Source organism: Geotrypetes seraphini, chromosome 4, assembly GCF_902459505.1.
Source record: "Geotrypetes seraphini chromosome 4, aGeoSer1.1, whole genome shotgun sequence".
Lineage (NCBI taxonomy): Eukaryota > Metazoa > Chordata > Amphibia > Gymnophiona > Dermophiidae > Geotrypetes > Geotrypetes seraphini.
This window is the reverse complement of record NC_047087.1, coordinates 100036205-100050521: the sequence shown is the minus strand read 5'-3', so window position 1 is coordinate 100050521 and position 14317 is coordinate 100036205. Positions and strand designations below refer to the sequence as shown.

Genomic DNA, 14317 nt, shown 5'->3' with positions numbered 1-14317 from the left:
GGGCCCTGAAGTACATGGAGGGAGGGGTTCCAAAGAGAAGGGCATATGCCAGACTGAGGGTAGGGGAAGGGGAAGAAGTAATGGATCTTAAAACAGAGGAGAGGGAGACAGATGGTGGACAATGGAATGGAGGGAGGGAAGGAAAAGAAAGGAAGAGAAGTTGAACCCAAGGGATGGTGTGGAGGGAGGGGGGATAGAAATACTGGATGGGGGATTAGAGAAATGCTGAACTGCGGGGATGGAGCCAAAAAAAAGGAGAAGTGCCAGACCTCCGGGGATGGGAAGGGAAACGGAGGGATTGGACAGAGATGGAAGATGGATGGTGAGCATGGAGAAAGAAGCATCAAATGGGCAGGAGGCCCTGGCAAGCGAGTTAACTTAAGACAAACAGAAACCAGAGCCTGGGACAAACATGACTTGAATAATGACCAGACAACAAAAGGTAGAAAAAATAATTTTATTTTCTGTTTTCAGATTACAATATTTCAGATCTGAAATGTGTATCCTGCCAGAGCTGGTGTTAGACAGCGAATGTGAGCTAGGACCTAACAGAGAGGAAAAGTCTTGTTTGTTTATTTTGTTTACACCATAGCGCCAATGTGGGTAGGAGAGGACAAAGGAGGTGGGGTGGATGAAGAGGCTACAAAATAAACCCACCAGGACGTTTGAAATAAACACTCAATTGGGCAGGAAAATCAAATTGAAAAATCGATTCAATAGGCTGCACTACACTTCTCCCTCCGTATTTGCGGTTTCAATTATTCATGGTTTTAGTTTACTGACTCTTTCCCCAAAATTACATCAGCTTGCATAGAGAAATCATTGATTCCAAGCATTTACAGAGAAAAATCGCTGATTCCCAGCACTTTCTTCATCATGTTTTGCTTCTCTTTCATGAACAGGCCAGGTCTCTCACCATGTTATTCACGGTTTCACCATATTTGCGATGGTGTTTAATAGAAAACAGCGAATAACATATGAAAAAGTTATTTGTGGTTTTTCTGTATTTGCGGTTCTGTTAATCCCCTATCACAGCGAATACGGAGGGAGAAGTGTACTGTGCTATGCTAGAGAGAGAAAGAGTGAAACTGTCTCTAGCCGGAGTGCGGAACTTCGCCTCTGGTAACCAAAGGATTGACAGCTGAGGATGCAGGCTTCCATCATTCCAAGAACTGATACCTATAGCGTGCTGTAATTAGTCTAAGACCCATAGGATTGTGAAGGCGCTGGCTCACTGCCCAGGAGATAAGAGCATCTGCCGAGGGAGTAACCCCTCCTTTTCTAGGGTGAACAGGCATGCCCTTCTTCTATTGTTCAGTTTGGTAGATAGATTCATGGCATTCTTTCTTGCCTTCGGTTGGGTTTATATGATGTGGTGCTTAGTGCAGTGGTAAATCCTAGCTGTGTTTTCCTCTCTCTTAGTGACCTAGTTTCTTATGAAAAATCTGTATCACAGAATTACTATTTGTGCACGTATTCAGTGTTGTTGTGTTCATCTATGAATATTTACACATGAATGTATGTATATAAGCTTTGCATTACCTATATCCATAGACTATTATTCCCTGTTGGGCTAGTAGCACAAATAAAAACATTTGCTTTTCCATGGCAGCAAGGTCATTATTTACAAGTGAGTAACCAAGCAAAAAGCAGGTCCCAGGGTAACGTAAGAAAAGTGCTACCCCTAGACATACCAGAGTTTTATTACCAGTAATTGTATAGCACTGATTATCCTACAGAGCAACACCATAAACAAATCTGAAGGTAAACTTTAAACAGGTTCAATGTTATCCTGCCTCTAATGGGAAGGTATTTGGATTGAGTTCACACCTTTTCTCAGTAGCCCAGGGTGAGTTACATGCAGGTAATATAGATATTTTTCTGTCCCCAGAGGTTTTGCAAACATAGTTTGCACTTGAGACAATGAAGGGTAAAGCAACTTGCCCAAGATCAAACAGTGGGATTTGAATCTGGCTTCCCTGGTTATTGGCCTGCTTCTCTAACCATTAGGCCACTCCTCCACTCTAACAGGAAGCCAGTGAAATATGTGAAACGAGAGAGTAGCAGGTGAATGATATGGAAGTTGGTAAGAGCCAACAGGCTTCCGAGTTCTACATTAGTTGGGAGGGTGCAGGAAACTATCAAGCAAACCAGAGAGAAGGCGGTTTGAGTCAAGCTGAACAAGAACGTGCGCTGGTAGGGCTAGTCTCAGTTAGGGTGCTGGTCTTTGACCAGAGGGCCACCGTGTGAGCGGACTGCTGGGCATGATGGACCACTGATCTGACCCAGCAGTAGCAGTTCTTATGTTCTTAAGCTTTAAGCAAATGTGAAGCAGAGAGGGAGAGACAAGAATTCATGAGGAATGTGGTGGATACATGGAGAAGTTGAGAATAGAACACACAACAGCCAGAGGGGAAAACAGTCAAAGACAGCACCCAAGAGAGCAGAAACAGATAAAAGAATAGTGGGACTGACATTGCTGAAGGTTGCACAGAGATCAAGGAGATGAAGAACAGCAGAATGGTGGGAGGCAGTGGATAGGATAGGTGAAGGGTTTAAAGTAAGGCTGCACAAAATTTCTGTAGATTGGAACACGTACATGGCACTGAAGGAGAAAACAGATCTTGCTTTTGCCAGGCTCTGCTTTGACGAGACAGGAGGTGATTACAGGGTTCCTGGCATCTACAGTATCCGGCAGCTCTCTCCTTCCTTTCTCTACTCTCTTGTCTAATGTTCAGCATCTCTTTCCTTCTCTTCCCTCCCCTCCCAGGGGGAAGGAGCCAGCAGTTCTTGAGCATTCATGGTTGCTCAGGCCCTATGCCAACTATGATGCATCTTCTATAGCTGCTGAACACCTCATGGCAGAAGGAAAGAAGAGGAATTATGGAGACCACGGGGAGGGGGGGGAGAAGAAGCAGTAGACCAAATGCTGGTTCCTCCCCCTAAATTGGACCACCCTAGGTGGCAGCTTAGTCCACCTAGTGGAGGGGTTAGTCCTGCTTAAAAATGGAAAAGAGGCAGTGAGCCTGGGCTGAAAACGTTGTTGAGATGGCTAATACCATGCATCAGATCAAGCGATATTCAATAAATGACTAGGCAGCGGGGGAGTGGACGTAAATCATATTACATCTTCCTGCTCATATTTTATTTCATACATTTCCAGAGGAAATTAGACTTAATGCCTTGCTTCCCTCTGCCCTATCTCAAAACGCTCCACATCTAACTTTTACTTAGTCAAAGAGAGAAAGAAAATCCCTGCATCAGCCCATAAAACTGACCTTCTGACTTTTCTACAACCCACCTGGTCCACTGACTTATTTAAGTTTAGGATATGTTCTTCTTTCCTTACCTACTCCAAGCTGGCAGCCCAGCAGTTCCACCTTCATCGCAATCTTCTGATGCCACCGGAGAGGATTAATTTTAATGAAGCGGGCCATGATGGGAGGAATGAAGTTATTACGCACCTCCTGGTAATAGTTTGTGTTTCCCTGAAATATCTAAAAAAAAAAAAAATAATAATAAAAATGCCCCCCACCCAAATTATGATTCTTAAGTCAGAGAGGCACAAGTTTTCAGAGAGGACAAGTTTTAGACTCAACAATACTCAAAAATAATCTGCAAGAAGAATCTTTATCCCCTCTCAGACCAAGGTAAATCAACTGGAATCAACTCTTTCACAGGCAGGAGCCCTGACAGTGTGAACAAGCGATGAATAACAGGCCCAAAGGAACAACAGAGAACCTTCCCTTACTCAAAGAGTTTTTAATTTCCAAGTTTATTTTAAATTTGTTTTTCCACCTTATCAACAGTTTCAAGGTGGTTATACAATAAAATCAGGGGGGCAAATTATAATAATTAAAACAGTGGACAAAAGGACATACTGAAACAAAGTTTCCCCTGACAAATGAAAGCAACAAACACAATCACACTGTATATGGGAAGATCTTGGACTAGTGCAACTGTACCTTGTCCTGATCTGTGCCAGGCTCCCTGAATGCTGCCCACTTCTGCCCATCACTACTGTGCAGAACTCTGTATTCGGCTACATAGAAATAGTACTGGGCCAAACTGGAACCAGCCGTTACAATACCTGTGAAAGATTCATATTAAAAAAAACCCACACATAACACTGAATGCAACATACTGCTAAATTTAAACAGAAATATTAGACATATCGTAAATGGGATTTATATAAACACTTCTCATACAAGCTGCAGATGGAAGCACACGGGAAGTGGAGAACAGGAAGCAGAACTACTGGTATGGAAGTGGTACATGGGATCCAATATCTTTATCAGAGCACTAGTAGTCAGAACTCACCAAGTGTTCTTCATACAACATTTGAGATTGAAATATTAAGTGGTGTGCTCGTAATTGAGCATAAGATAATCATATAGCACCAGCTCAAGCCAACATCAGTAGATTACTGTAATTCTGTGTACCTTGGCCAAGAGAATGACACAGGGACAGAATTTGTCCCTGTACCCGCAGATAACCGTGGGAAACCATCCCATGTCATTCTTTAGTGTCTATCTCAACCTCAGTCCTTCTACACCAGCATTCTTCAATGCAAGGCTTGCAGGTCAGTGGCTGTGCCCATTCATACTCTGGTTCTTCCCTCTCTCCTTACGACATGGGGATGGTTTCCCACGGTTAACCACGGGGATGGGAACAAATTCTGTCCCCATGTCATACATCAAGGCTCTGCAATGTGTTCAGAACACAGCTTGTCTTAATGGGCACAAGGATACAACAACCTATTACAGTGGTTCCAATAGCTCTCTACTGCTTGCCTATAGAGTGGCGGGTCACATTTAAAAGCACTGTAGATGATGTTTTAAATCCTTTAAATTAACTGTTCTTCTTGAACCAATATTCCCTTTGAAATGTTATCAACTTGCAACGGTCTCAAGATCATGTATTATTGGAGATCCCTTCATTAAAAGCTGCATATCATACAACTTGTAATCAAGCCTGTTCTCGCTAGAGACCCAAATTATTGAATTCTCTGTGAATTGATTTAAGAAACTTGCAGGATATGTTTGATTTTAGAAAAGAAGGAAAAAGTTTTACTTGAGAAAAATATATGCTTACTCCTATCTAGAAAATCTACTGTATATTGTATTGCAAATTTATTGTTTTGTTTCTCTACTGATCATGAATGTTTATTGTAGTCTTCCCAGATTGAAATTTGGGGGAACTACAAATATATTTTATCTACGTATTCTCAAACTGGAGGAAGGCACGTACATCACAGCTGAGATGCAGAACATTCAGCACTACAGAGTGCAGGCCGCTGTGAAATATCTTCCCCACTCACTTCTGAAGTAAATACGAGATAGGAACAAATTAAGACAGTCCATGTTTCATCTTCCCTCTTCCCAGTGAAGGAGAGAGAAGCCAAGGATGAATGGTGCCACCCCCTCCCTAACCACCAAAGCAGAGTGGCTGAGAACGAGCAGGGCCATTTGACTTTAACCCCTTCTTCTTCCCCCTTCCCTGAACCCACAAAAGAGGAGAGGAGCTAAAGAAAAAAATCCACATGTTCAATTTTGTTGAAATGTTACCTGTGATTTTTTTTTCTTTATTGAGATCTATCTGTAGCCACTGATGTTCATCAGTGAGAGAGGCAGCCCAAGGATGACCAGCCTTTTTCAACCTGGCATTCTTGGCACTCCAGACATTGTTGTTACCCGCATTGTCTGTCCACTCAAGGAAGGATGAGGATGTGATCTGAGAATCAGGAATCACTCCTGACTCCATTCCCAGGGTCCCGTAGCAACCTGGAAAAAAGCAGGGTGCAAGCTGAAAATGTGGAAATGAAGACTTTCCTCTCAAACCAGTGGATAATCCAGTCCTCAGAACACTGTAGAATGGGGGTAATCAACTTCAGTCAGGTTTTCAGGATCTCTCTAATACATAAGATAAATTTACATGCACATGGCCTCAATATCATTCAAATCAATTTTATGCACATTCATTAGGAATATCCTGAAAACCTAAGCTGGTTCTTAAAACCAGTGTACACAGATCTCTGCTATATACATATTGAAAACCAAGACTGACTAGTCACTAGACTGAACATAAGAACATAAGAAGTTGCCTCCACTGGGTCAGACCGAGGTCCATCTCGCCCAGCGGTCCGCTCCCGTGGCAGCCCATCAGGTCTGCGACCTGTGAAGTGGTTTCTGACCACTTCTATAACCTACCTCAAGTTCTATCTGTACCCCTCTATCCCTTTATCCTCCAGGAACCTATCCAAACCCTTCTTGAATCCCTGTACAGAGTTCTAGCCTATCACTTCCTCCGGAAGCGCGTTCCATGTGTCTACCACCCTCTGCGTAAAAAAGAATTTTCTAGCATTTGTTCTAAACTTGTCCCCTTTCAACTTCTCCGAGTGACCCCTAGTGCTTGTGGCTCCTCTCAGTTTGAAGAATCTGTCCTTATTTACTCTCTCTATGCCCTTAAGGATTTTGAAGGTTTCTATCATGTCCCCTCTAAGTCTCCTCTTCTCCAGGGAGAACAGCCCCAGCATTTTTAACCTGTCAGCGTATGGAAAATTTTCCATATCTTTTATCAGCTTAGTCGCCCTCCTCTGCACTCCCTTGAGTACCGCCATGTCCTTCTTGAGGTACGGCGACCAGTATTGAACACAGTACTCCAGGTGCGGGCGCACCATTGCGCAATACAGCGGCATGATGACTTCCTTCGTCCGGGTTGCGATACCCTTTTTGATGATGCCCAGCATTCTGTTTGCTTTCTTTGAGGCTGTTGCACATTGCGCCGATGGTTTCAGTGATGAGTTGACCATCACCCCCAGGTCCCTTTCTAGGTTACTCATCCCTAGCAGTGTTCCCCCCATTTTGTAGTTGAACATCGGGTTCTTTTTCCCTACATGCATGACCTTGCATTTCTCTACGTTAAAACTCATTTGCCACTTTTTTGCCCAGTCTTCCAGTCTCGTTAGGTCCTTTTGTAGGTCTTCGCAGTCTTCCGTGTTTCTAACCCTGCTGCAGAGTTTGGTGTCATCAGCAAATTTGATAACCTCACATTTTGTCCCCGTCTCCAGATCGTTAATAAATATGTTGAATAGTAGAGGTCCCAGCACCGACCCCTGTGGAACTCCGCTCGTGACCCATTGCCAATCTGAGTATTGGCCTTTGACTCCAACCCTCTGTTTCCTGCCTGCTAGCCAGTGTTTGATCCATCGGTAGATATCCCCTTGCACCCCGTGGTTCCACAGTTTTTTAAGTAGCCGTTCGTGAGGTACCTTGTCGAAGGCTTTTTGGAAGTCAAGGTAAATGATGTCTATGGATTCACCCTTATCCATCTGACTGTTTATTCCCTCAAAGAAGTACAGCAAGTTCGTGAGGCACGACCTTCCCTTGCAGAAGCCATGCTGGCTCGCCTTCAGTTGTCCATTGTTTTCTATGTGTTCGCAGATTGTGTCCTTTACCATTGCTTCCATCATCTTTCCAGGAACCGAGGTCAAGCTCACAGGCCTGTAGTTTCCCGGGTCACTCCTTGATCCCTTCTTAAAGATGGGCGTGACATTTGCTATTTTCCAGTCCTCTGGGATCTCCCCAGTTTTTAGAGAGAGGTTACATATTTGGCGAAGTGTCTCTGCTATTTCGTTTCTCAGTTCTTTTAGTACCCTTGGGTGGATGCCGTCCGGGCCTGGTGATTTGTCGCTCTTTAGTCTGTCTATCTTTGCTTACCTCTAGTTGTACCAGCCTTTCGTCGTGTTCTCCGTTTATAATCACCTCGGGTTCTGAGATATTGGATGTGTCCTCTCTGGTAAAGACCGACGAGAAGAATTTGTTTAACCTTTCAGCTATCTCTTTTTCCTCCTTTATCGCTCCTTTCCTGTCTCCGTCGTCCAGTGGTCCCACTTCCTCTCTGGCTGGTTGTTTCCCTTTCACATACCTGAAGAAGGGTTTTGAAGTTTCTTGCTTCTCCTGCCAGTCTTTCCTCATATTCTCTCTTTGTCTTCCTGACCTTTCTATGACATTCTTTCTGGTGTCTTTTGTGCTCTTCCTGGTTTTCCTTTGTTGGATCCTTTTTCCATTTCTTGAAGGATGATTTCTTGTCGCTTGTCGCCTTTTTAACCGCAGATGTTATCCATGCTGGGTTTCTAGTTCGATTTTTTTTGCACCCTTTCCTAAACCTTGAGACGCACAGGTCTTGTGCCTCGAGCACTATGCCTTTAAGCAGTGTCCAGGCTTCCTTTACGGTCTTCACCTTCCCTGAGTTGCTGCTGAGCTTTTTTCCTACCATTTTCCTCATGTCCTTGTAGTTTCCCTTTCTGAAGTTGAGTGCTGTCGTTTTGGTTCTTTTCACCTTTGATGGTCCCATGTTTAATTTGTACTGGATCATGTTGTGATCACTGTTCCCTAATGGTGCTATTACCACCACTTCCTTTGCGGGTCCTTCTAGCCCGTTGAGGATTAGGTCTAGAGTGGCATCCCCTCGCGTTGGTTCTGTGACCAGCTGATCCATGAAACAGTCCCTTATCGCCTCTAGGAATTTAGTTTCTCTCGTGCAGTTTGAGTGCCCAATGTCCCAGTCTATTCCCGGATAGTTGAAATCCCCCATAACTACCACCCTTCCACTTTTGCACACCTGCCTCAGTTCGGCCTCCAGTTCCAGGTCGTTTGCTTCTGACTGTCCTGGTGGGCGATAGTACAATCCCAATTTGATGTCAGCTCCTTCCCCTCCTGTTAACTTAACCCATAGTGACTCCAGACTGTCTGCCCTTATTGTTGTTTCTGTTCTGGATGAAGGAATGGAGTCCTTTATATACAGTGCTATTCCTCCCCCCTTTTTGTGTGCTCTGTCCTTCCTGTAGAGTTTATACCCTGGAAGGGCCACATCCCATTTGTTGTCCTCTGTCCACCATGTCTCTGTGATTCCTATTATGTCTATGTCCTTATTTCCGGCTATAACTTCTAGCTCCCCCATTTTAGTCCTTAGGCTCCTAGCATTTGTATATAGGCAATTTAAGTCCCAGTTTGTTACCTTTTCTTTTGGATCTACTCTTGATTTGTTGCTCCTGCTGGTCTCCTCACGTGTTGCCTCCTGTGGTGTGTCTATCCCGTCCTCTGCCCGCTTTTTTGTTCTTTGATAGCCCTCTGGGTCCTGCTGTTTCCTCCCTGTCTTGCTCTTTATTTCTAGTTGCCTCTCAGGTCCCTGTGCTGCATCTTTGGGCTTATGTCCATAAAGTGTCCATTTTGTCTCTAGTCCACTATCGCCATTTTGTCTCTAGTCCACTATCGCCATTTCCTGTTTCAGTATCCTTGCTTGATACTGTGGTCCGATGTGTCGAGGTCAGATCGACTATCGGCTTTCCCCTTGTTCCCCTGAGAACTGGGCTTAAAACTACTCTCTAACCAAATTTTTAAAGAATTTTATTAACAGTGAAAGAAACTCTCAATACAGCAGCATCTGGCCTGCTTATATCTTGAAAAAACTAAACACTTCTATTCCTTAACAACTCCTTCAATCTTTCCTTATCCCCCATCCCCCTCCAGCCCAATCATAGACAAACAAAGGAGGGTACTTTTGCTGAAACTTCAGAGAACTGGCACTTCAGGCAAGCCAGTTAATATAATCCTCCCAAATCTTCTCTAACAAAATTTCTCTAAGTTGCTTTTGGAAGGAAACTGTCATCCTGAAAGCTTTCACTTTATAACATTCATTAACTTCAGGAAGTCATCATGCTCAACCATTTGACTGGATTTCTACTAAAACTAATCTTGATTTTTGGTAGGTAAGCATAAAACTGGATTGTGTGTGTTTTTTCTTTTTTTTTACCCAATATGTTGGCCATCCCTAGCTTGCTACTCCATTTAATATGAACAACGAGCTATAACTAATACTAATGCAACTAATAATAATATTGATCATTTCTATAGCACTACTAGATTGCAGCACTGTAAATATTATATTCAGGTACTTTCCCATTCCTTCTAAATAGGCTTGAGCCTGAATGGTATGAAGAAAAAAGCCCTTCTTACAGTGTTTTCACTGCAGAGCCTAAGGGCCAGTGGCAGTCACTTCAAATCCACATGTGGCCTCCTGACTCTTGCCTCCCTCTCTAGATTTTTGCTAGTGGCACTACCTCCGTATTAGTTTTGCTTTAAGCTCAGCTGTTTTACATTTGAGCCACTGCGTTGCCTAAACTCCTTCTCTATTATCATAAAACTAGTGTGGGAGACTGGGCACTAAACAGTTCAAACTTGCTGAGATTCCTGTAGTGGCAGAAGAAAACAGAACAGCTGCTTCAGAGATGTCACTGCCAATAAATCTAGTTAGCAAATATAGGAGGATTAAAGAAACCAGACAGATTGGTGGGAATGGGGATTCGGTCTAGCTGGGGGACAGAGATAGAGAATGGACAGGGATGAGCTGAAAGAGAAAATATCCACAGAGTAGACTATTTTAGCTACATAAATTACTCCAAAATGTTCTTGAGCAGCCAGACAGACTGTGCCAGAATGGAAACCCCTTAGAACAGATATATGATTGGAGGAGAATCCCCCTCTCTCCAGCCCAGCATTCTGTCTCCTTTGTTGAGTGATGATCTTGGCTCTCACAATGAAGAGGAGAGAACGTGAACTTGCAGGCCTTGAGCATGCGCAGATGCTCAAGGCCCAGCAGAAGAGAAGGCCGATCTTCGGGCATCGGCACCAACGCACAGGACATGCCGGTGCCCAGATGACCGTAAGAAGCGGCGGGGGGGTGCCGGATCGCTGTTGTGGGGTGCCCAATCGCAGGGGGGGAGGGTGCCGGATCGCAGGGGGGGCCTTCGGGGAGAGCAATGCCGGTTCTCGTGGAGGGGGGAACGTATCAAAGCGAGTTTCCATTATTTCCTATGGGGAAACTCGCTTTGATAAACGAGCATTTTGGATTACGAGCATGCTCCTGGAAAGGATTATGCTCATAATCCAAGGTACCACTGTATGTTTAAAACCAATAGAAGGAAATTATTTTTTCACTCAGAAAATAGTTAAGCTCAGGAACACATTGCCAGAGGTTGTGGTAAGAGCAGATAGCATAGCTGGTTTTAAGAAGGGTTTGGACAATTTTCTGGAGGAAAAGTTCATAGTCTGTTATTGAGACAGACATGGAGCAAGTCACTGCTTGCCCTGGATCAGTAGACTGGAATGTTGCTACTCTTTGGTTTTGGCCAGGTACTAGTGACCTGGATTGGCCACTGCTACTGAGCTTGATGGACCTTTGGTCTGACCCAGTAAGACTATTCTTATGTTCGTGTTTCTAGCATTCCCCCATACTGCCAGACTGTAGTATAAACAGTGACATACTGCCTTGGAATATTTTATATGCATATATAGTGCCCAGATATAGAAACAGTTCCTTGGAATTCTAAGAAAACTAGAAATAAAAGTTATTTTGTCTGTCTTTGCTGAAAATATAAGCAGCAAAAGACTTGTCATTAAGTTTTATAAACTACTTGTGCACAATGTTATTCCTGCTCTGTCCCAATAATGCCCCAAGAATACCCACAAGCATATTTGGTCACCCAATTTGTCAAAGCCATTTTCCACATATAAGGGGAATGTTTTGTAAAATTACCTCCTTAAAAGTTAATAAAACCCAGAGAAGTTATCTTACCACTGGTCTTGAATGTAAACAGACTTGCTGATAATGGTCCCCTAAAAAAACAAAAAGTTTATATTTTTAGCTAGTAAAGAACTTCAGTTACATCTGAATTCAAAAAAAGTGTGGGATGGGCACTTGGGATCTCTTAGGGAGAAGAGATAATGGATGCTATGGATGGCAGACTAGATGGGCCATTTGGCCTTTATCTGCCATCTTATTTCTATGTTTCTATAAGATCCCAGTTTGGTTCTGCTGTACAATTTGCATTCCCCATATATGCCTTTAACTGTATTTTACTGAACTGAATACCCTAACAGAATAGTATAACAGACATTCAAAGGTCCCTTGGTCAGAAAAAGCACAGTTACTTACCGTAACAGGTGTTATCCAGGGACAGCAGGCAGATATTCTTAACGCATGGGTGACGTCACCAACGGAGTCCTGGTACGGACACTTTTAACTAGAAAGTTCTAGTTGGCCGCACCGCACATGCGCGAGTGCCTTCCCGCCCGACAGAGGAGTGCGTGGTCCCCAGTTAAGATAAGCCAGCTAAGAAGCCAACCCGGGGAGGTGGGTGGGACATAAGAATATCTGCCTGCTGTCCCTGGATAACACCTGTTACGGTAAGTAACTGTGCTTTATCCCAGGACAAGCAGGCAGCATATTCTTAACGCATGGGTGACCTCTAAGCTAACAAAGAGGGAGGGGGGGATGGTGGGCCATTAGGAAAATAAATTATGTAACACAGATTGGCCGAAGTGTCCATCCCGTCTGGAGAAGGTATCCAGACAGTAGTGAGTAGTGAACGTGTGAACTGAGGACCAAGTGGCAGCCTTGCACATTTCCTCGATGGGCGTGGAACGGAGGAAAGCCACAGAAGCAGCCATAGCTCTGACCCTGTGAGCCGTGACAGCACCTTCCAGTGAGAGACCGGCCCGAGCATAACAGAACGCAATGCAGGCAGCAAGCCAGTTGGAAAGCGTCCGTTTAGAGACAGGGCGACCTAGACGGTTAGGGTCGAAGGATAAAAAGAGCTGAGGGGACGAGCTGTGAGCCCTGGTACGGTCAAGGTAGTATGCCAGGGCGCGCTTACAGTCCAGCGTGTGCAACGCCTGTTCCCCAGGATGAGAATGGGGCTTAGGGAAAAAGACAGGCAACACAATGGATTGGTTGAGGTGGAAGTCCGAGACCACCTTGGGAAGGAATTTAGGATGGGTACGCAGAACCACCTTGTCATGGTGAAAAACAGTGAAAGGTGGGTTGGCAACCAGTGCATGCAGCTCACTAACCCTCCTGGCAGAGGTGATGGCAATGAGGAAAAACACCTTCCATGTAAGAAATTTGAGTGAAGTTGTGGCAAGAGGCTCAAAAGGAGGTTTCATGAGGGCGGATAAAACCACATTCAGGTCCCAGACGACTGGAGGAGGCTTCAGAGGTGGTTTGACATTGAAGAGGCCTCTCATGAACCGGGAAACCAGGGGATGAGCTGTGAGAGGTTTTCCGAGGATAGGTTCATGAAACGCAGTAATGGCACTGAGGTGGACTGATTGAGGTGGACTTGAGGCCAGCATCGGATAGAGAGAGCAAATAGTCCAGGACAGTTTCCACCGCCAATGAGGTGGGATCATGGTGATGCAGTAGACACCAAGAAGAGAACCAGGTCCACTTCTGATGGTAACATTGGAGGGTGGCCGGTTTCCTAGAGGCATCCAAAATGCGACGGACAGGCTGAGACAGATTCTCTGAAGAGGTCAGCCCGAGAGAAACCAAGCTGTCAGGTGGAGCGAAGACAGATTGGGATGTAGTAGAGACCGATGCTGCTGCGTAAGTAGAGTAGGAAACACAGGGAGAGGAATGGGCTCCCTGGAGCTGAGCTGAAGCAGGAGGGTGAACCAGTGTTGGTGAGGCCACCGAGGAGCGATGAGAATCACGGTGGCTCTGTCCCTGCGGAGTTTGAATAACGTCCGCAACATCAGAGGTAGTGAAGGAAAGGCATAGAGGAACCGATCCGTCCAGTCGAGCAGGAATGCATCCGGGGCCAGGCGATGAGGAGAGAAGAGTCTGGAACAGAACTGGGGCAGCTGATGGTTGTGAGGAGCTGCAAAGAGGTCCACCTGAGGAGTGCCCCAGCGAGCAAAGATGGAGCGGAGTGTGGGAGGATCCAGAGTCCACTCGTGAGGTTGAAGGATGCGGCTGAGATTGTCGGCCAGGGAGTTCTGTTCGCCCTGGATATAGACAGCCTTGAGGAAGAGACTGTGGGCCGTGGCCCAGGTCCAGATGCGGATGGCCTCCTGACAGAGGAGGGGAGATCCGGTGCCGCCTTGCTTGTTTATGTAGTACATGGCGACTTGGTTGTCTGTGCACAGGAGAAGAACCTGAGGGTAGAGAAGGTGCTGGAAGGCCTTGAGAGCATAGAACATGGCCCTGAGTTCCAGGAAGTTGATGTGATGCTGACGCTCCTGATGGGTCTAGAGTCCCTGGGTGCGAAGCTCTCCCAGGTGAGCTCCCCATGCATAGGGGGAGGCATCTGTGGTTATGATCATGGAGTGAGGGGGTAGATGAAAGAGTAGACCCCTGGAAAGATTGGAGGAGTTCAACCACCAGTGAAGGGATTGCTGAAGAGACGATGTCACAGAGATGGGATGAGAAAGAGGATCCGTGGTCTGTGACCATTGGTTGGCTAGAGTCCACTGAG

General features: G+C 45.2%; 1 protein-coding gene across 2 annotated transcripts in view; it reads right to left on the bottom strand.

Moving 5' to 3' along the window:
• The window catches only part of DCBLD2 (discoidin, CUB and LCCL domain containing 2), a 139144-nt gene that overhangs the window by 26547 nt on the left and 98280 nt on the right, over positions 1–14317 (bottom strand). For both annotated transcript variants that reach the window (XM_033941312.1, XM_033941313.1), the window contains exons 7-10: positions 11635–11675; positions 5568–5783; positions 3966–4090; positions 3350–3497 (exon numbers count right to left, since the gene is read on the bottom strand). In XM_033941312.1, the coding sequence (XP_033797203.1) occupies positions 3350–3497; positions 3966–4090; positions 5568–5783; positions 11635–11675 (530 nt within the window). The remainder of the gene's footprint in view (positions 1–3349; positions 3498–3965; positions 4091–5567; positions 5784–11634; positions 11676–14317) is intronic.